Consider the following 22,289-nt stretch of genomic DNA (forward strand, 5'->3'; position numbering starts at 1 on the left):
AATCTCTTGAGTGCGATGATAATATGACAGATTTTCTTATTGCGACCTCATTCTTTTTAATTGCTCTTATAGTAGATTCGCCTAAATTAAAATGTTTACCAATCACCGTAGATCCCTCTCCTTTTGTTAAGCGATCTAAAATTGCAATTTTCATTTCCAAAGAAATTGCTTTTCTTCGGTGCTTTTTTTCCTCCATTGGGCCAAATTTAATTAATCAATTAATATTTAATGATCAATTATTAATAATAAAAAATCAGCAAAATTAACAATTAATTATTAATGAATACATTACAAAATAATCAAGGTATTCCATGAAAATTTCAGGATTTGTGAAGTGTTTCCATTGTAGGAAAAGTTTGGGAAACGCTGGATTACCCTATTATCGGAATGGATTCTCCTTCTGTTGGTATGCACAGAAGTGTCGAAAGGTCTCGTATCTGTGGGCATGCACTGAAAAACTTCAAATCCGCATGAAAAGAGACCCAAGTGTATGTATATATTTAATTTAATTTAGGGGCACCTTGATCTTTAGGAGATTGCAAAAAAACATTTCTATGTACCTATCTCCTTTCAATTATACAAGTTAACAGTTATTATACTTCCTGGACAAACTTCTGGAATTTTAGTCTCTTTCTTACAGAAGACTTTCATTCTTTCTTTCACACAGAAGGAACTGGCAGTCCTTAAAACTGAGTTAGATGCAACTAACAAAGAAACTGCTTCTTCCTATATGGTAGCAACATAAATCACTTAAATTCTTCCTGCATCCTAAATCACAGAATACCTTGTCTCCATCCAAAACATTCAAGTTTAATTCAGTTTTTTTTATATGACAGTTACAGCAAGTTTCATTGAATAAATTACTAACTTAACAAAACCCTATCAATAGTTATATCATTTTAGAATGAATTTATTTTATATATGAAACTATCTGCATGGTCACTGAAAAAACTAAAACCATTTAAAACTTCAAATCATTTTTCAGACTGAGAATCTTAAATAAAATAACAAATTCATGAATACACAAACTTTACTGGGTCCATTTCTGTATGAAATGGAAAACAATAAAAGTTTCTTTTAGTTTTAACTGAATAAATCTATACAGACTAATAAATACAATAAACTTCACACATCTCTTTTTAAAGAATTTTTTCTCTCTCAGTTTTCCATTTCTAACTTTTCCTCTAATTTCTATTCAAGCTTCATTTATTGAAGCTACGGAAAATATCCCAATCTTGCTTCTACTGTGTTTTCTTTTCTCCCTCTTGAACAGCTGATAATATCTAGTGAAGTCTGTTAATACTGCTCTACTTCTGCGCATGATTGGAAATTATTTTTCTTAAATTTATTATTATCAGATCTCCATGGAGTCAAAGCCTCATCATGAGAGGTCTCTCTGTCACACACTCTCAAAGCAATACATTCCAATCACTCTCCATGCAAAAAAACCTGCTTCCCACTCCCTTGCTTACATATTCCTTATACAGCTTCTAGGAATGACCTCTTGTTATTCTCACATCTCTCACCATTCTATGAAAAACTTCTTCAGTGTAAATCTGATAAAAATCCCTTAGCAGATTATATGTCTCTATCATTCTTCATATTCAACATTCCAGAGACCAGAAACCACCTTTTCTGGACAAGATATTCTAAAGGATCCCAGAGCCTTTTTGAATATCTCTTCATCCCTTTGAAAACCAGGTGGCCAAATCCATGCACAGGAGAAATACAACAGAATAACTTCTGCTTCAATCCATCAGTGTGTGCTGCCATTACTGGTTTCAGCATGAAACAGCAATAAAATTACATTTCAGTGCAGGAAAGTTCGTTGGCTTTAACTATACAATGAAAGTAATGAAAATTCTAATATATTTTTTTTATTTCATAGGATTTAAACTCTGAGATAAGTTCACTTAAGCACTTCCAAAGCGTGAATACAGCGGTCACTTTTAATGACTCTCCAAGTATGATCATTTCATTTGTCAAGTGACAAAATAACGAATTTTTTTTAACCAATGTTTAGCTGTACAAACAGCACTAAGATTTCAAAAATTGAGAACTCATACAAAAATATAATTAAGGTCTAATTTCTAATCTAAATTTTCTTTTATATCAGTATATTTCTTGTAAGACCAGTAGCCAAATATTTTCTCATGACATACAAAAAGAAGAATGTCTTTTAACAACTTTATAAAATAATACTATGTTATCAACTTAGCTATTCAGTTAATTTTTTTTTTTTTTTTTTAATTTGCAGGATATCGGAATTTTATCTAGATATCTTACAATATCAACTGCACTTCTCACAGTGCTTTTTTTTTTTTTTCAATGCATACATAAAGCAAAAAAAAAGTCAACAAAAGGATCTATAATTACATCTCATCTATTTACAAAGACATATGAGATGTAACTAACTATGGATTCTCTGACTGGATAATGGCCATAACTTTAAACTCAAACCTAAAAACAACTATAACCTGCACCTATACATCCACTGAGACTTCAGCGAAAACTGCAAGGTGATATCACCCACTTTGCATTGATTATAACATGAAATCTTGTGATTTTGTGCCATTTAGATGCTGTCAATTGCATTTTCTTCCAGGTTTTTGTGTGGAAGTTTGATCTGTAAACTGACAGGGTTATGAATACATTGCATAACTCAGCTAGAGGATGTCTATTTTTATTTGTTATACTGTGGTACTTGAAAAGTCCAATATTTTTTGGTAATTCTTGAAACATCGGATCCTATTTGTGCATTAAAATCTCCACCTATGATGTGGAGATTGTGCGTTAGGATAAAAAAGGATAAAATCATTCTGCTAGAATCATTTGATTCTAGATGAATGATTATGTGATGAATGTTATTAATTTTTGTAAGATTTCCAATTCTTAATGTGATTTATTCCAAACAGTAAAAATATCATCCATATGTGAGAGATGAATTTCATCATCTGATGTGAGGCCACTGCTAAATTTATTGGAGGCCTGAAGTGGTTTGAAAGTTATATGTTTGGTCTGTACAGCAAGTTTTCCAGACTAGGTAAAAAATAAAAACACAACAAAAATAATAAATTACTTAAAAAACAGAAAAAAAATTCTTAACCCACACATGCTACAAATGTACTATTGGTTTGCAAAAACTTTTTGTTAGTGGGAGCCACATAAAAAAAACAAATAATAATAATAAAATCCTTTCTGGATATCCTTATAAAAAAGAGAATTAGACAATTCCTTATCAGCATTTGTCTATTTTGCAAACCATTCTTCTCAGGTTCGCATATTCATAAACTTGTGCACACCAATTCTCACAGAAGTATGGTATTATTAAATGCTTCCTTTCAAGAGCTCATATCACCTTCACATCTTAACTGCCTTAGAAAAATTTCTACAATCAAAGAAGCTACTCTCAATGGCTACAACTCCAAAATAATACAGAACATTATCAACAGCTTTTCACTAACCCCATTAGAAGAGATGACTCACATAGAATCTCCATCCCATACATTCAAGGTACTTCAGAATATCTTAAAAAAAGTTCAATGGAAGTTCTCTACCATTTAAGCCTATTAGTTCCATTAGCCAGCTCTATGATGCAGTCTCTGAAAGCAAAATTCAACCTTTGATGCTACCTGGAATATATTCAGACTTAAATCAACAAAAATTTATTCTACTTCAGACAAAGAGGCTGATCTTTTTCTAAATGCATGCCTGAACACCTACATCACCTACAAGAAATGTCAAAAATGGGTCTGATTGAACATGGGAACACTAATACTAGCCACAGGATGCGCTGTGATGATAATAAATTATTACGGAGTTCCCATAAATACAAATGTCCTTTTTAAAACAATGCTCAAGTTCTTTTTTATCATTATAACCTAACCTTAACAATGGACTCTTCATGCTACAACGCCAGGAAATTTTTTTTCAAGAACAATGCTTCTTAGTATTATATGTATAATATATATATTTTTAAAATACCTATTTATAATTTCTCTCTCACACACACACTTCACTTCTGGATCCTAATAGTATCCAGAAGTGAGGTGTGTGTGTGTGTGTGTGTGTGTGTGTGAGACTTCTGGATCCTAATAGTATCCTTTTTCAGTTGGATGTCTTGCAACTGTGGACATAAAAAGATTCCAGTCTGTATGTACCTTCGTTATTGCTTGATTTTTGAATTTCCAAATGTAACATACTACACAGAGAATGGTTCACAACACATATACCAAAATATTACTGCTATAATTAACCGAAATCAAACCAAAATATCATTTACAGCTTTCAGCATATACAAACCGCACGTTGCACATATAGAGTCACTCAATGTTTGAAACGTCCCCCTTTTGCCACATGAAGGCCACATATTAATGGCAGCACACACAACATCCAACAGAAATGCTGTCACTCATCACTCCAAATTGCCTTCAGGCTGGCAATGCTGGGATGTTGTTTCTTGCAGGCTACTCTCCAAAGCTCCACATTTGAAGTATAACAGATTCAGGGCTGTACCACAGGTTCCAGCAGAGAGAAGTTTTGACCCATTTCTTGAAGAAATGCAACAACAAGATTTCGACGGATTTTGAAGCTTCGTTCCATATTAGGATCAGCATCAAACAAAATTTCCTTAGCATACTCAATGTGATTGAAAACTAGTTCAAGTTCTTTTGCATTTAGCTTTTTAGTTCGTAGCATTCTCTTCTTGTTTGCACTCCTTATCATCATCTTCATTTTTTTAAATTTTTATTTTATTTTATGCCCTCAGCTATACGGCTGGTGGGAATAACTATATGCTATCATACTAGGGAATTCATATGCATGCCGTTCTTCTAGTTGAAGGAGATCATTCTTACTTAACTGTTCTGATTGGGAATCGAGCCAGATTCTCACATCTTCATTATCCAGTTCATTAAATCCTAGTTCTTTTTCAATTGTGCCTGATTTCTTCAATGTGAGACCTTGGATTTTGCATGGGATAAACTGACACAGACTTTAATTTAAAATTCGCCTTCTGCATTGCCTCCTAATAAAAGCGTAAGACGATATTTAAATACTTTGTATCCTGGTTGAGATGCTTCAGTTTTAGCTAGGAAAGTTTTTGTTGGCATACGCTTCCAAAAGAGACCAGTTTTGTCTACGGTGAATATTTGACGATCATCATAATCACCCTCCTGAATTATACTTTGCAATTTTTCAGGAAACTTGGCTGCAGAATCTTTATCAGCACTAGCAGATTCCCTAGTTATTCTTATGTTATGTAGCCCAACTCGATTTTTAAAATGATCAAACCATCCTAAACTCGCAGTAAAGCTTCCAATTCCTTTTGAAATTTGGTTTCTTTCAATGATGTAAAAATATTGAGAGCTTTTGTCTGAATATCCTTGTACTAAGAGGTATTCTTTTTTGGTTACAATCCTCAATCCAGAGTGATAGAAGACATCAATCTTTAAGCATGCAGATTTGGATGATCTGCATGCTTAAAGAAGCAGTAGCAACTTTTCCTTGTTTTTTGTATTCTTGACTCTTATTTAATATAGACCAAACTGTAGACTTGCTGTGTCCCAGGTCTCGCACAATTTGTATTACTAGCGCTGAATCAAATGCTGAGTGTCACAGGCAGCACTGCTACTGCCCATTGGCTGCCACATTGACAAGTGCCACCGCTTGCTGCAGATTGGCAACAAAAAATCGTGTTAACTGATTAATCACTCTTTAATAAATAGTATCATTTATACCATTTATTAAGTAGTATCATTTCACTCAATCGCACTAACATATTGAATTTGCATTAAGTACGGTTTTCCCAGGGTGTGGAACATCAATACTCAACGAGCAGTGGATATCATCAATAGCTTTGGGAAAACATGCCTTCAATCAATACCAGAATATATACATGGTAAGATCACATTCCTTATACTCTCATTCTTGAAGAAATCCAACAAAAACACCTAATAGAAACAATTCAGAGAAGTCACCTGAGGTGAGCTTTGGTCATGCATAAGTAAACTTTTTTGAAAACAACTCACAATGTTGGCACATAATGGAGCAACTTGCACAATTTCATTTCTTGTGCTTCTTTGCCATCTCCTATCAGAGGTCGGCAACCACCTTAGCAAATTTTGAGTGATCTTCAGCCATTCTGAGTAGTCTTTCAGAGCTCATTTCAGTCCACTGGCTGATGTCTGCTAGCCAAGATCACCTTCATCTTCCTTGTCCCCTTCTTCCAATTATCTTCCCTTTTATAATCAATTGAAGTATCTTATATTTTTCATTATGTAGTACATTACCAAGATATGCAGTTTTTCTTCTTTTTTGTGGCATCTAAAAGTTCTCGTGATTTTCCCATTTGTTCCAAATTGGACGATTTTGCTATCCATGGAATTTTTAGCATTCATCTGTATAACCAAAGGCTTCAAGATTTTTTCTTTTTTTTTTTTTCAATCGATACTGTCTTCAAGGTCCAAGTTTCTTCAGCACACAGCAGAACAGACCATACATAGCATTTAACCATGCATACTTGAAGCTCTAAATTTAAATTGCAGTTACACAGTGTTGATTTCATCAGGAGAAAATTTTTTCTTGCCATTTCAAGTCTAGCTTTTATTTCCATTTCACTTTCATTTAACAGACTTCATCTCTATGGAGTTGTTATATGCACACACACACGCACATACTTCTCTGTTCATATATGTATAAATGAATTAAAGCAACTTTTGCACCAGTAAAAGTTCAAAACAATCGGTATTCAAACTGAAACTTAAAGTGTTGCCACTTATCACATCACTTTTCAGTTAATGGAATGGTGTTAATCATGGAAGGTTATCTATACACATCAGGTAGACTAAAAATTAGATAATCAAGAAACCCTAGTTCTTAAAAAAAACATAGTACTTTCTCAAGCTACTCCAGACTTCCAGTAAAGAGTGTGTCTCAGTAAGCAATAAATATCAACTAGACACATCCATGCAAACAGTGGGATTTATCAACAGCCTGTTGGTAACTTTTCTATTATCCAGGGAGGAAATAAACCTAAATTGAATATAAATTCAATTATATTCTGAAATAATAATTTCAGTGTGCTATTCGTGCTACACATTTATCCAACAGAAAGAGTCTGTTATTATACAAATTAATGATAATTATTCTTGCCTATAAGTAATAAGTAATAATTTAACTTGAAGCAAAACAAAATTAATACAAATCTTTATGCTAATGTGCTTCCATATTTAACCTTCTATAACCTGGATCTCATAAGTAACATTAATATATGATTGTGGTCTCACAGAATGCTAATCAACTTTGCGAACTAATATTTTTACTTCATAAACAACTTTATGTATGAAATAAGTTTATCTATCTTTTAAACATAAAAAGAGTTGTGAAAGAAGAGTCAGATGTCTGCCTCCAAGATGCAAAAGTGAATGGAGTTAATAGTAATGGTAGCATCAAGGAAAAGCACAGATTAGTCTTAGGTGGTAGTAGAAGAGGATCAGTAAGGTTAGGAATGTGCTGGATGCTGAGATCGAATCAACAGATTTTATTATTATTATTATTATTATTCAGGCCTCCAAGGAGTCAAAAGACTCATCGAGGGAGGTCCTTTCTAAGACATAAAGTCTGTCAAGACTCATCGAGGGGAAGTCCCCCCCCTGAGAAACACAAAGTTTATCATACCACTCCTTAAACCCACTGACCGTTCTCGCTCCCACCACTCCATCAGGCAATGCATTCCACGGCTCAACCACCCTCCACACAAAGAAACCACTCCTTACCCTCTTGCTCACAGTTTCCTTTCGTAACTTCCAGGGATGGCCTTGTAAAGTATCTCACACAATACAATGTCAGCTAAATACTTCACATACTTATTAAATTTTAGGCAGTCTTTATGTTATTTTCTTACTATTGCAGTTATTGCTAACTGTATATGAATGGCTAATTTACAATCACAAGAAATTTGGTTGAAAGCGGGTTAGGCACGCCTTTTAGGGTTTTAACTTGGACATTATTTTTACAGCACTGCTAATAATACCTTAATTCATAAATAAAGATTCCCTAACTGTGAATTATTTCATATAATTCATTAATAATTACCAATACACACCTTCTGCTATCACATCCTCTACTGTAACTAAAAACCTTCCGCATGTAAAATTCTTCCCAATATAGATGTGACTATCTTTAGATGACTGATCAATTTTGGAAAATAGCTTTTTCATGTTACTGTCTAACTTTCATTTCTGAAGCAAAACTCTGAAATGGTTCCAAGCAACCTGAAAACATTTAAAAAATATACATATATATATGAATACTGCTGCTGTTTTTATAGCCTTCATTTTGCAAAACAAAAAAATTAAACAACTGTTAGATATTAAAATATCCATGGATCAACATGAAACTATATACAGTAACATCTATAGAATCAATTAACTATCCCACCAAACACAATCTTCATATTTTGAAGGACAGGAAGAAAAAAAGAAGAAAAATATAATCTTTGCACACAAAGAGATAACAACTTTGAATTAATATATCATGGATAACAACTTTGAATTAATATATAATATAATAAAAGAAAATTTTATACCAAATTAAATTCTGATAACACATTATATTAAATTAAGGAGATTAACTTTTGATAATCTCCTTTATTTTATTATTATTATTATGTGACACTCCAGGAGGGCACTCTACTCTGCCTCACTAAATCACCCTCTCCACCACTACTTAATTCTCCTACTACAACACTCTTATGTCATCAATGCCATTTACCACCCATCATCGCCATTGTTATATAGTGACATTTTATTAATTTATTCTTTATGTTGTGTGTTCTTCTGATTATATCACTTATATCATTTATCCTTTTCACCGTTATATCTATTAACACAATTTGGCCGATTCTTAGAATGATTATGTATATTAAATAAATTGACAAAGGATTGACTTCTGAATAGAGTCCGATCCTCAGCAATAACGGTCTGAAGTTACCTCCTAATTGGGTTCTTGCAATATTTATTTGTTCAAGCTGCGCCAGCCAGATCCCTAGGTTAGAAATTCCCTTTAACCAAGAAGTAACCCTCAGAAAATATACAAAGTAAATCAATCTATTAATTACTCCTTATATCAATTTTATCTATCTCTCTTAAAACACTTTAGATTGCAGTCATGGTCTCTATCATATATTTCTCTCCCGCTCAGATTCAAGCGGTGCACTGGATTCAAATCAAGGCACAAAACAGGTTAAGATAATCAAGATACATTTATTAGATTGAAAAGATTACACATTTACAATAAAAAAAAAAAACAGTCAATAGGAATAGAGTTATCCCAAGTCTTAAGGTTAGACATATCAACTGTAATTCACATATCACATCTAAGAATAGGCTCATTTCACTACACAAAATTCTAGCTAGCATCCCTTAAATATCTTTACTATCTTACACATATTCTTAAAACATACACATCGATAATTCTATAGATCATTAATGACTTATGGCAAATTAACTACTATTCATTCAGACAAATATTAAAGAAACAACTATTTGGTTCTAAACACTGGTATCTAAAATCTCACTATAGTCCTTCATACAAGTTTAGAGTTATATAACCTAACATCTCATTTCTTCCATGACACATTATTCCGTTCTTTGTTAACAAAAGGAATTATAATGGGTTTTACATTACCACATTCCTGTAACTTATTCCGTCTATACTTTCTTTATAATTTCCCTCCGAATGATCGATCTCGTCCTTGGTAATTATAACTCACGGCTAGGTTTGGCCATGTTCTGTCCTTTCATCACATTCTCGACTGGAAACAGCATGGATTGAATCGATCCACATGGACGTATGTGGCGGCCAGGTTCTTCAGGCTTACTTGGAAAAGTACCTAATATTTCTTCGTCTATTCCTTCCGCCCGACATCGTGAAACGACAGCAGAGAATAGCTGCCCACTATCGACTAGACCTTGAACTGGAACTCTTCCTGACTCCCAACTCCCGATGAAAAATCCTAAAAGGCCCTAAACGGGGGGGGGGGGGGGGAGGACAAACCCATTTCATACCCCGTATCTCTAGTGCCCTGTTTCACCCAAAAATTCCTTTTTTTTTGTGCCTGGCTCCTGCTTCATTCTTATCTTCCTGGAATCTTCTGTACGATTGCCGTGTCTTCCCGGAAAAAACAGTGTGCGCGTGCTGGTCGTACATAAGCAAATTGCCTTCAGCTAAACAATTTATCCGAGGTTGTCGTTAATGGACTTGGATCCTTCGTTATTATGCTCTAACATATATCTTTATAGTGAAACTTCTTACATTATAATCTTTTTACAAAAAAATGACATCTTTCACCTTCAATTAATATTACAAAGTTTGTATTAGTACAATTCTTTAAAAAAAATTGGTATCTTCACTTATTTACAAGCATTTCCTCTTTTAGTGTTTTCTTTTTCTTGTTAAATTCTGAATGAGATATTTCTTAGTAAAAATATTTTCATTCAAAATTCAACACCATCAACAGTTATTTTTTTGTCTGTAAATTGAGTGTTCTGAAGGCCGATTTGTCAGTATGCAAGATGAAAAACCAGAGTTTCTGAGAGGAAAAAACTCTGCTACCCCTGTAAGAGATTGGTTAACTCACCTTCAGTTGAAAAACCCCATATAAGAATTCCCCTCGTCATGATGAGAAACTCTGCTACCCCTGTAAGAGATTGGTTAACTCACCTTCAGTTGAAAAACCTTATAAGAATTCCCCTCGTCATGATGAGAATCGAATCCAGGTTTTTTTAAATAAAAGAGCACAATGTTCCACCGTTCTTCCAATTACGCTACAGAGGCACAATGTTATGAATGGAATCCATTAAGATCAGAGCTAATACTGGTAGGATATTCTGTCATGTATTGAAAAATAATGCAATACATGAAAGAACATCCAATACTATCCAATACTTGGCTCTGTGTGTGTTTGTGTGTGGAAAAAAGAGAAAAAAAAAAAAAATATATATATATAACCTAGATGGACCCGTGTTTTACTCAGGATTTCTCCATGAGTGCAGGTCACAAAGATGCCTCCAACGATCTCGATCTTGAGCCTCTCTCTTCCATGTTATACCCATAGATTTTACTAATGGATCTTCCCATCTTGTAGGTGGTCTTCCTGGTTTTCTCTTTATTCTTGGTTGCCAGTTGAGTATTCTATATGTCCATCTGTTATCCCTGAGTCTGGCTATGTGACCTGCCCATCTCATCTTGCTTTCATATACTGCAATTACCACATCTCTTTCTTAGTTCCGTGTTTCAACATGTTCCATTCTGCTGATGTTACAAATCCTGCGTTCTATTGCATGCTGAGTTATTCTGAGTTATTCTCTTCTTCTTTTCTTGTCGTGTTCCATGTTTCTGATCCATATGTGAGTGATGGTAGAATATCACTATTAAATAGTTTTTCCTTCGGAGAGATGTCGAGATTTGGATCAGTAAGTGTTTCTTTTAGTCTGTTGAATGATAGCCATGCAGCTTTCTTTCTTTTTGCTAGTTCTTCAGATAAATCGTTATTCATTTTTATTGTTTGTCCTAAGTACTTGTATGAGTCAACTTGTTCTATAGGGATGTTATCAATATATAGGTGACTATCACTTGTGTAGATGTTTTTGATCCATTTCATTTTTTCTAGATTCATTTCTAAGCCTATCTTACTGCTGTTTAACTTTTGTATGCTTTTTCACCCATTTCTTCTAGGTCTTTTGGGTTGTGGGATATCAGCTAGATCATCGGCAAACATAAGAATTTGTAGCTTTTCACCATCTATGCTTATTCCTCCATTTAGGTCTATTTTTTTCAGAATGTATTCTAAAGTGCTGGTAAATAGATTTGGGGAGATCACATCGCCTTGGCAGACCCCTCTCTTTATATCTATATTTATAGGTTGATCAAATAGGGTTATTTGTGTGGTCTGATTTTTGTTAATTTCTTTTTATCATGTGGATATAAGTAGGATCCACATTTATTTCCAATAAGGCACTGATGACTGCATTGTGTTCTATGGTATCAAATGTTTTTAAACTCAATAAAGAGGAAACATAGAGGGATTCGGTATTCTCTGCATTTTTCTGTTAGTTGTGAAATGACCTGAATATGATCTATTGTGGAGAAGCCTCTTCTGAATCCTGCCTGCTCTCTGCTGGAGTTGTCTTCTAGAGTGTTTTATCTTAATTCATACAAAATGGAACACAGTCTATTTCTACACAAAATTTATTATTATTAACATCCGACTACCATGGAGTCGGAGATTCATCGTGGGAGATACACATAATGCTCATCCTAAATTTAGTTTAATCCTTTATCAAAGTAGAAGCAAACAAAGTTTGCACCTGAAGTATCTTCAGGACTGAGGCAACTCGTGGTGAAGGTGGACCAAGCTCTTATCACTCCTTGTCTTAGTATCTCCCATAACATAAAGCACATCTCCTTGCAGACATGTATAATGCTATGCATTAATAGAAGGGCCACTACCCAGACCGGTTTCGACCTTTATTGAGGTCTCGTCAGTGGGAGCCAGACCCAGAGGTGGTGATACTACGGCAGAAGCAATGGAGAAGTCATATTTAACTATACGAGTTGCCAAAAGGTGTCTCACTTTATTATTAAATTACTCTGGATTTAGAGAAAGATATTGGAAGTTTTTTTTTTCACTTGATTAGATTATAATACACAAACAAAGCTTGTGCCTGAAGTATCTTCAGGACTGAGGCAACTCGTGGTAAAGGTGGACCAAGCTCTCATCACTCCTTGTCTCAGTATCTCCCATAATGCAAAGCATATCTCCTTGCAGACATGTATAATGCTATACATTAAGGGAAGGGCCACTACTCAGACCGGTTTCGACCTTTAACTTCTCCACTGCTTCTGCCTTAGTATCATCACCTCTGGGTCTGGCTCCCACTGACGAGACCTCAATAACATCATACATGTCGGCAAGCTTTGTTTGCTTACACTTGGAAAAGTGTAAGCAAACAAAGCATTAAACTAAATTTATTATAGTCTAACCAAGTGGGAAAAAACTTCCAACATCTTTCTCTAAATCCAGAGTAATTTAATAATAAGGTGAAACACCTTTTGGCAACACGTATAGGTAAATATGATTTCTCCATTGCTTCCATCTTGGTATTACCACCTCTGGGCCTGGCTCCTACTGACGAGACCTCAATAAAGGTCGAAACTGGTCTGGATAGTGGCCCTTCCCTTAATGCATAGCATTATACATGTCTGCAAGAAGATGTACTTTGCATTATAGGAGATACTAAGACAAGGAGTAATGAGAGCTTGGTCCACCTTTACCACGAGTTGCCTCAGTCCTGAAGATACTTCAGGCGTAAACTTTGTTTGCTTACGCTTGGATAAAGGATTAAACTAAATTCATTATAGTCTAACCAAGTGAAAAAAATAAATAAATAAATAAATAAATAAAAAATAAAAAACTTCCAACCATGCTTTAAACTGATTCAACGTGCCTACATTAAAAGCACACTCGGGCAATGCATTTCACTCACCATGCAAAGAACCTAATCCTCACTCCTCTGCTCATACCCTGCTTATACAGTTTACAGCGATGGAATTTTGTTCTAGCCACTCCCTTCCATTTTATGAAAAATCTCCTGCATGTCAACCTGATTGTTATCAGGTTGACATGCAGGAGAATGGAAACTGTAGGAGAGATGGAATGAGAGAGGTATGGGAATGCTAGAAGACGAGAGGATGGAAACAGTAGGAGAGATGGAATGAGAGAGATATGGAAGAGCTAGAAGAGGAGAGAATGGAAAGGGTAGGAGAGATGGAATGAGAGAGAGGTATGGGAATGCTAGAAGACGAGAGGATGGAAACAGTAGGAGAGACGGAATGAGAGAGGGATATGGAAGTGCTAGAAGTAGAGAAAATGGAAACAGTAGGAGAGAGGGAATGAGAGAGATGTATGGGAGTGCTAGAAGAGGAGAGAATGGAAACAGTAGTAGGAGAGTGGGAATGCTAGAAGAGTGATTAGCAGTAGAAGAGAGGGAATGAAAGAAGAGGAGAGAATAAAAACAATAGGAAAGAGGGAATGGTAAGAGGTATAATGTATGGCGACTCAATGATCCGTGGTGTTCAAGATAGGATGCGTGAGGAGTGTTTGCCAGGAGGAACAATAGAAAGGGTGGCTATGGCAATTAAGAGAGGTGAAAGGGTGGATGAGAAGATTGTAATGTTAGGAACAAATGACTTGAGTGGTAATGTAAGTCGGGCAGCGAGAGATATGAGATTTTTGCTCGAGGATGTATGGAAGAAGACAGAGAGAGGAAAAATAGTGTGCGTGTTGCCTAGGTATAATAATGACCAGCTGAGCAGAAATATTGAATGGCATAATAACTAGAATGTGTGACAACAGAAGACTGGCATATGTGGATGCTTGGAGTGCATTTGAGGAAAGAGAGGAATTGTATACGAGAGACCGCTTACATTTGAACGAGGAAGGACGTAGGCATCTGGAGAGATTGCTGTTCTGAACGAGTCAGTATGTCCCAGGGAGAATGATAGCAGGGGTGGCCTCTTGTGGGAATGGATACTTGGGAGAAGGGAGATGACATCAGGTAACACTGAGCCCAGTGGAGTCTAGAAGGGATAATGCTGGGTGTAGAAACAATGGCATTTATATGCTTTATACTAATGCCAAGAGTATCCAGAATAAGGGAGAGGAATTGGTGGGGCAGATAGCATCAGCCTGGCCAAAAGTTATTGGGATCACTGAGGCGTGGTTGACAGAAGGGGATATAATAACAGGAATAGAAGTCGCTGGATATAGCATTTTTCGTCAGGATAGGAGGGGAAAGTGTGGTGGTGGGGTACTGCTTATGATAAGTGACGACCTATGTGCTCTAAGAGTGGAGGCTTTGGAAGGCAGTGAGACAAATGATTTGAGAGCATATGGTGTGAGGTAGAGGTGGTCAAGACAGGATATTAATGGGGTGTTGCTACAGACCCTGGAGCACAGAGGATAGGGACCAGGAGATGTTTAGACAGTTAAGTTTGGCAAGTGCAAGAAGAATGATTGTTATGGGAGATTTTAACCACAGTAGTATAAACTGGAGAGAGAGAGAAAGATGCATGTAGCAATAGGAGAATGGAATTTCTAGAATTCTTGAGGGACAAATGTCTTAGGCAACATGTAACAGAGGGAACAAGAGGTTCAAAGTTTTGGATTTGGTTATAGCATCAGAAGAGTTGATAATAACTGAGTTGACGTCTCTCCCACTAGTTGGAGAGAGTGACCATATGGTGTTGACTTGGAAAATGAATAGACATGTAAGAGTATCAAAGAGACTGGAACTTATGTGGAATTATAAAGCAGGTGATTATAATAGTCTTAGAGGTCAACTTTGGGAAGTTTCATGGAGGGAGGAATTGGAAGGCCGGGATATCATTAGTGCGTGGGAAATTGTGAAAGAATATTTGTTAGCAGCAATGGTAAGTTGTATACCATGAGTGAAGAAGAAGAGGACACAATTTGGAGTAAAGTGGATGACAAACAATATTAAACAGGAATTGCATGCGAAAAAGAGGCTATGGAAGAGATATAAGGAGACAGGTGAAGAGAAGATGCATGAAGAATATAAGACACAGGCCAGAAGAGTGACTAGTGTGGTAAGGAAAGCAAAACTGAATATGAGAGGAGATTGGGCCTAGGATCCAAAGAAAATCCTAGGGAATTTTTTAGCTATGTGGCCAGTAGGAAGAGAAATGACTGGAAGAATGATATTGTCAGATAAAAATGGGAATAGAGTGACTGATGCAGAGGACATAGTAGAATTGTTCAATGACCACTTTATTGGAGTATTTCATCCTGGAGGAGTCAGTTTTAATGCTAGAGGGATAGGGTAGGTTCAAGGTTTAGAGGTATAGGAGGAGAGTGTGTTTCAAATACTGAGTACTCTGGATGTCAGTAAAGCTGTGGGACTGAATGGTATTTCACCACGAGTTTTGAGAGAATGTGCTAGGGAACTGACAGTGCCTTTGATCTGGCTACTGGAAAGGTGCCCATGGAATGGAAGGAAGGTAAGATAGTGCCATTGCATAAGGGCGGTAGCAGACTGGAAGTGTCTAATTATAGACCAGTTTGTGTGTCAACAGTAGTTAGTAAGATCTTGGAGAAAGTAGTGAAGGACTGTATACAGCATTGGGCAGATGAGGGTAATGTTATCTGTGAGAGTCAACATGGATTTGTGAAAAGGTGCTCTTGTTTAACAATACGCTAGCCTTTTATAATAAAGTTACAAGAACATTAGATGAGGGAAAGGCATATACTGCAATTTTCTTAGACTTAGCGAAGGCATTTGACAGGTGCCACATGATAAGCTGATATTTAAGTTGCAGTACATGGGTCTGGATGTCAGATTGGTCAACTGGATTCAGGATTGGCTGCCTGATAGGTATCAGAAAGTTGCATATGGTGGAGCAGTTTCAAGGAGGCAGAGGGTTACAAGTGGGGTCCCACAGGGACCAGTACTAGGACCTATATTGTTTAACCTTTATATCAATGGCATTGCCAGTGGATTGCAAGGGGATATTCAGTTGTTTGCAGATGATACGAAGCTGGGAAGGATTATTAGTAATAGTGCAGATGTGGTAGCCCTGCAAGAGGATTTGAATAAGCTAGATAGATGAGCAAATGAATGGGGGTGCCAGTTTAATGCAGCAAAATGTAAGGTCTTGAGGTTTGGTTTGGGAAACATCGATGGGATGCTGCATTCTGTATGGGAGGAGTTATACTGGAGGAAGTAGGGGAGACGAGATCTGGGGTTGATGATTGATAGAAACCTAAAATTTAGGGGACATATTGCAAAGGTGGTGAAGGTAACACAAAGGATTGCTGCAATTATGAGAAGGACACTGACCTACAGAGATAAAAGGGTTATCATTCCATTGTATAAGTCTCTGATTAGACCACACTTAGACTATTGTTCTCAGATTTGGTCCCCAGGATTTGAAGGGGATAAATTAACTGTGGAAAGGATACAAAGACGGATGACAAAGATGGTTTCAGGACTGTACAAGGATAGTTATGAGGATTGGCTGAGGGAATGTGGACTGCAGAGTTTGGTGGATAGAAGAAGGAGAGGTGATGTGATTGAAACTTTTAAACTGTTGAGAGGTGGTTACAGGGTTGACAGTGGGGAGTTCATTCGCTTGGCTGAACAGCGGGAAGGAGTGATGACAAGAGGCCATCCCTGGAAGTTACGAAAGGAAACTGTGAGCAAGAGTGTGAGGAGTGGTTTCTTTGCATGGAAGGTGGGTGAACCATGGAATGCACTGCCTGATGGAGTGGTGAGAGCGAGACTGGTCAATGCGTTTAAGGAGTGGTATGATAGATTTTGTGTTTCTTAGGGGGGGATCTCCCCTCGATGAGGCTTGACAGACTGTATGTTCTTAGGAAGGACCTCCCATGATGAGTCTTTTGACTCCATGGAGGCCTGAATAATAATAAGAAGAAGAAGAATAATAGAAGGCAGGCAAGATTGTACTGCATCATAAGAGGTGACAAAATTAAAGAATCAAATTATAGGCCAATCTGTGTTGTTAGATGTTGTGGGTTGGAGAGACTAGTGAGAACCAGGATCCAGAATTGGATTGATAACAGTGGTATTATCAGTGGTAATCTACTTACTTATTACAATAAGGTGACAGCTGCATTGGATGAGGGAGATGAATACACAGTGGTATACTCAGATTCTACAAATGCTTTACTGCATAATAAGTTGATAATCAAGCTAGGGCAAATAGGGTTGGATATTAGACTAGTGCATTGGATTGGAGATTGGTTATTTCACAGGTATCAGCAAATTGTGTAGAGAAATATCCCAGAAGAGGAAAGTCACTGGTGGTGTACCTGAGGGGTCTGTTTAGGATTTTGTGTTTAAGATGTATGTTAATGATACTGGAGAATATTTGAATGGAAATACTCAGTTGTTTGCAGATGATGCAAAGTTGGGATGAACTATGATGAGGAGAGCAGATGTTATGGCCTTACAAGAAGACTTGAATAGACTGAGTAAATGGGCACAGGAGTGGGAATATCAATTCAATGTTGTGAAATATAAGGCTTTAAAATTTGGAAAACAAAGATGGGATGTCAAATTTACTCTTGGTGGGGATATATTGTTGGAGGCAGACTAAATAAGAAATCTTGGGATGATGGTGGATCATCATCATCAGTGGGTTTAACAGGCACTTAACTGCCCACAGCCTTCCAAGTTGTAATGATGATGGATAAGGATCTAAAATTTAGAGGACACATTGCCAAAATTGTGAAGACAACAAAGAATTCTGGAAATAATGAGGACGCTGACTTGGAAAAGTATGGAGATTCTGGTTCCATTGTATAAGTTCTTAATTAGGCCACGTATTTGGTTACCTGGTTTTCAAAACGAGATATTAGAAAATGTCCAGAGACAATTGACTAAGATAGTTTTTGATCTCTAGAATGTTGAGTGTGAAGAAAGGTTGAGAAGATGCATTTTGTAGAGTCTAGTAGATAGTATGAAGAGGGGTCATATGATAGAGACGTACAAATTAGTAAGAGGTTGTTACAGGATTAATGTTGAAGTTTTTCATAAAATGGTGGGAAATGGGTGGAGAACAAGTGGTCATCCCTGGATGCTGGATAAAGCATGTGTGAGCGGGGAAGTAAGAAGCCGGTTTTTTGGATGGAGAGTTGTTAATGATTAGAATGCATTGTCTCAAAGTATGGTGTCTCCATGGAGTCACAAGATTCATCATGAGAAGTCCATCAGATCAGTCCTTGAACTCATTCACTGTTCATGCTATCACCACCCTATTAGACCTTTCATCAAGATACAAAATGGCTGGTGAAACTAGCCTATTCAGCAGATATTTACCAGCACTTAAAACACCATAGATATCAGCATGCAGGAATGAAAAAGAATATAGTGTAATTTCCACTGGATAAATTTCTTGTACTGAAGAATAATCTTAAGGTTTGGGGGGGGGGGGACTTTACCCTTCAAGTAGAAATATTGAAATGTTTCCAGTTTAGGTTCAGAGTCAAAGAACTTATAACAAAGTCAGCCACTGATTCCAGTCATATAGAATTACTAACAGAAGAGCTTGACCAATATAAACCTTCGTGGTAGAATGACTGGACACTGTGCCCTTTGATTAAAAAAGACCCAAGTTTGATTCTCATCGTGATGAGAGGAATCATCACATAAGGGCTTCTATAGTCAAAGATGAGTTTATTATTATTATTACCCCAAGACCTCATGGAGTCAAAGACTCATCTGGGAGGTCCTTTTATCACACACACACACAGCTCATCATACCATGCCTTGAACACATTCATACTCCTTGCAGACACCACATTCTCAGGCAAGGCATTCCAATCATTTACAACTCTGCAAAAAAACCTTCTCCTCACTCCCATACTCCCACCCTCTTTATACAGTTTCCGGGGATGACCTCTGGTTCTCCCCTGATCTCCCACTATTTTCTGTAGAATTTCTCCAGCACTGATCCTATAACAACTCTTTACCAACTTGTAGGTCTCTATCATATCTCCCCATTTCCTCCTGTCCACCAGACTCTGCAAATTACATCTTCTCAATTTTTCCACATACTCGACATTCCAGAGGTCAGAAACACCTTAGTCAATCGCCTTTGGACCCTTTCCAACATCTCTTCATCCTTCTGAAAACCAGGCGACCAAATCTGGGCACAATAGTTCATGTGTGGCCTAATCAAAGCCTTATACAATGGAACAAGAATCTCCCTACTTCTACACGTCAGTGTCCTCCGCATCATTCCCAGAAGCCTTTGTGTTGTCTTCACAATTCTGGCTATGTGTCCCCTATATTTCAGATCCTTATCCACTATCGCCCCCAGATCTCTTATTTCTTCCACCTCCAATAACATATCCTCACCAAGCATAAATTCTGCATCCCATCTTTGTTTTCCAAATTTTAAAACCTTACATTTTGCAACACTGAACTCACATCTCCATTTCCGTGCCCAATCACTCAATTTATTCAAGTCTTCTTGAAAGGTCACAACATCTTCACTACTCTTCATGGTTCATCCCAACTTTGCATCATCTGCAAACAACTGAATATCTCCATCCAAATCTTATCCTATATCGTTAATACCTACTGATACTTGCTGATACCTATCAGATAGCCAGTCTCCAATCCAATGCACAAATCTAATATCCAACCCCATCTACTCTAGTTTGACTATCAATTTATCATGAGATACTCTATCAAAAGCCTTTGCGAAATCTAAGTATATTACTGTGTATCCTTCTCCTCTGTCCAAGGAAGCAGCCACTTTATTGTAATAAGTAAGTAGATTACTAAAACATGACTTTCCTTTAGCAAATCCATGCTGTTCATCAAAGATAATACCATTGTTGTCAACCCAACTCTGGATCCTAGTTCTCACAAGCTTCTCCAACAACTTAACCACAACACCTGACATACTGATAGGCCTATAGTTTGATGCTTGAGTTCGATCACCTCCTTTATGAAGTGGCACAATCTTGCCCTCCTTCCACTCCTTAGGGACTTGACCGAGTGCAAGACTCATATTAAAAAAATATGTCAAGACAGGTGTCAACTCCGTGGCACATTCCTTCAGAATACGTGGTGATATATTATCAATCTTATATAGAGTTAACCAATCTTACATAGGGACAGTGAGATTCTTTCTTCGATAAACTCAGGATTTTCATCCTGCATACACACAAGTTGGTCAGATTATGCATCAAATTAACAAGAAAAATACAGTTAATGGGTAATGTATAGATGATGGATAGTATCACAATGTGCAGAGAGTAATGTTCTGTTAGAGAATTAAGTAGTGTGCACACTGGATTACATAAAAGAATGGTCTGCTCTCCCATCAGTCCTTAGACTCCTTCAAGATATCATGTGATAACAATATGTACCTTTTTTTGTCATCAGAAAAAGATTCAAGAACTCTTTTGTTGAGATCTCATAGAATTAATAAAATTACTCAGGTCCTCAAGAACAACAACTGACTGAACATGTGATGAAACTTAGAAAAAATTCAATGTTCGCTTCATATGTTTAGTAATTCAATAAACAAAAAGCAAAAGCAGTGAACATCTTACTCCAGTGTTCAACTTGTGACCTCTGTGAAAAGAACTTTCTGATGTCTAACAAACATTTTCTTGACCTCTATGAAGTCAAAAGACTTCATGGGAGGTCACATTAGTCAATACAAGTCTATCATACCACTCCTTAAATTCAATCACTATCCATGCTTTCACCACCCTCTCAGGCAATGCATTACATGCTCATACCACTCTTTATACCAAATACTTTCTTAGCCTTTTGCTCACTGCTTCCTATTGTAACTTACAGGAATGACCTCTTGTCCTTGTTCCTTCCCCATTTTCCACTATATAAAAATTTCTTTAGCGTTAATCCGATAATAACCCTCCAACAGCTTAAATGTCTCAATCATATCCTCCTTTTGTCTACTATCCGCTAAACTCTGCAGTCAGCTTGCCCTCATTCTATCCTTATAATCAACATTTTACAGTCCTGATGTCATTTACCCTCTCCATGGTTATTTTATCCACGTCAACAATAAATGACAATTATGTTGAGCCAATACACAAAAGGTTGGTTAATCAACTTATATTACATTAGTACCATGTATGGGTAGTGGATCGGGAAAGGAGAAACTTGCTTAATTTGATTTAAAAGCCTGCATATTATATTCCTTAGGAAACACATCAGGGAGACGAATGTTCCATGATACAGCAGTAGCAGTGATGAAGGAGGAGGAGGAAAAGAAACTTGTTCTGTGGATTTCAAGTTGTACTGTGAAGGGATGCTGGGTGGCAGCTGCACGAATTTCAATGAACATAGTACTGAGTGGAGGAATTATGGATGCTATTCCAGAGGAACATTTGGCATGGAAATATTTATAGAATACACATAAGAGAGTGGTCTGAAAAGTTATTAGCCTTGACCATAGATGCAACACTATCAGCAAGTTTTTTTTTTTACATTTTGAAAAATTATAGAGACAACTACCATGTTTGAGTAAAACTTTAGTTTTATATAAACTAAAATCCACATTCGACGTTTCGACCTTTATATCAAGGTCATCTTCTGGAGCATATATACTATATACAGAGAAACAAGCTGCACTACAATCTACACATGGTTTGTTAAAGTTACTGACCAACCATTACAATAATTATAGGCCTGACCTCTGGT

The 22,289-nt window shown here is 36.7% G+C and overlaps 1 protein-coding gene across 4 annotated transcripts in view; it reads right to left on the reverse strand.

The window, feature by feature from the left end:
- LOC150095838 (uncharacterized) overlaps positions 1-22,289 on the reverse strand; it is a 404,380-nt gene that overhangs the window by 370,975 nt on the left and 11,116 nt on the right. For 3 of the 4 annotated variants that reach the window (XM_090408977.1, XM_090408978.1, XM_090408979.1), the window contains exon 2: positions 8,105-8,273. The exons of the other annotated variant lie outside the window; for it this stretch is intronic. In XM_090408977.1, the coding sequence (XP_090265103.1) occupies positions 8,105-8,219 (115 nt within the window). In that variant the 5' untranslated portion in view covers positions 8,220-8,273. The remainder of the gene's footprint in view (positions 1-8,104; positions 8,274-22,289) is intronic. 4 annotated transcript variants of the gene reach the window in all.

This window comes from Typopeltis vanoorti, chromosome 19 (genome assembly GCF_054136105.1).
Source record: "Typopeltis vanoorti isolate ZY-2024b chromosome 19, IOZ_Tvanoo_1.0, whole genome shotgun sequence".
Lineage (NCBI taxonomy): Eukaryota > Metazoa > Arthropoda > Arachnida > Uropygi > Thelyphonidae > Typopeltis > Typopeltis vanoorti.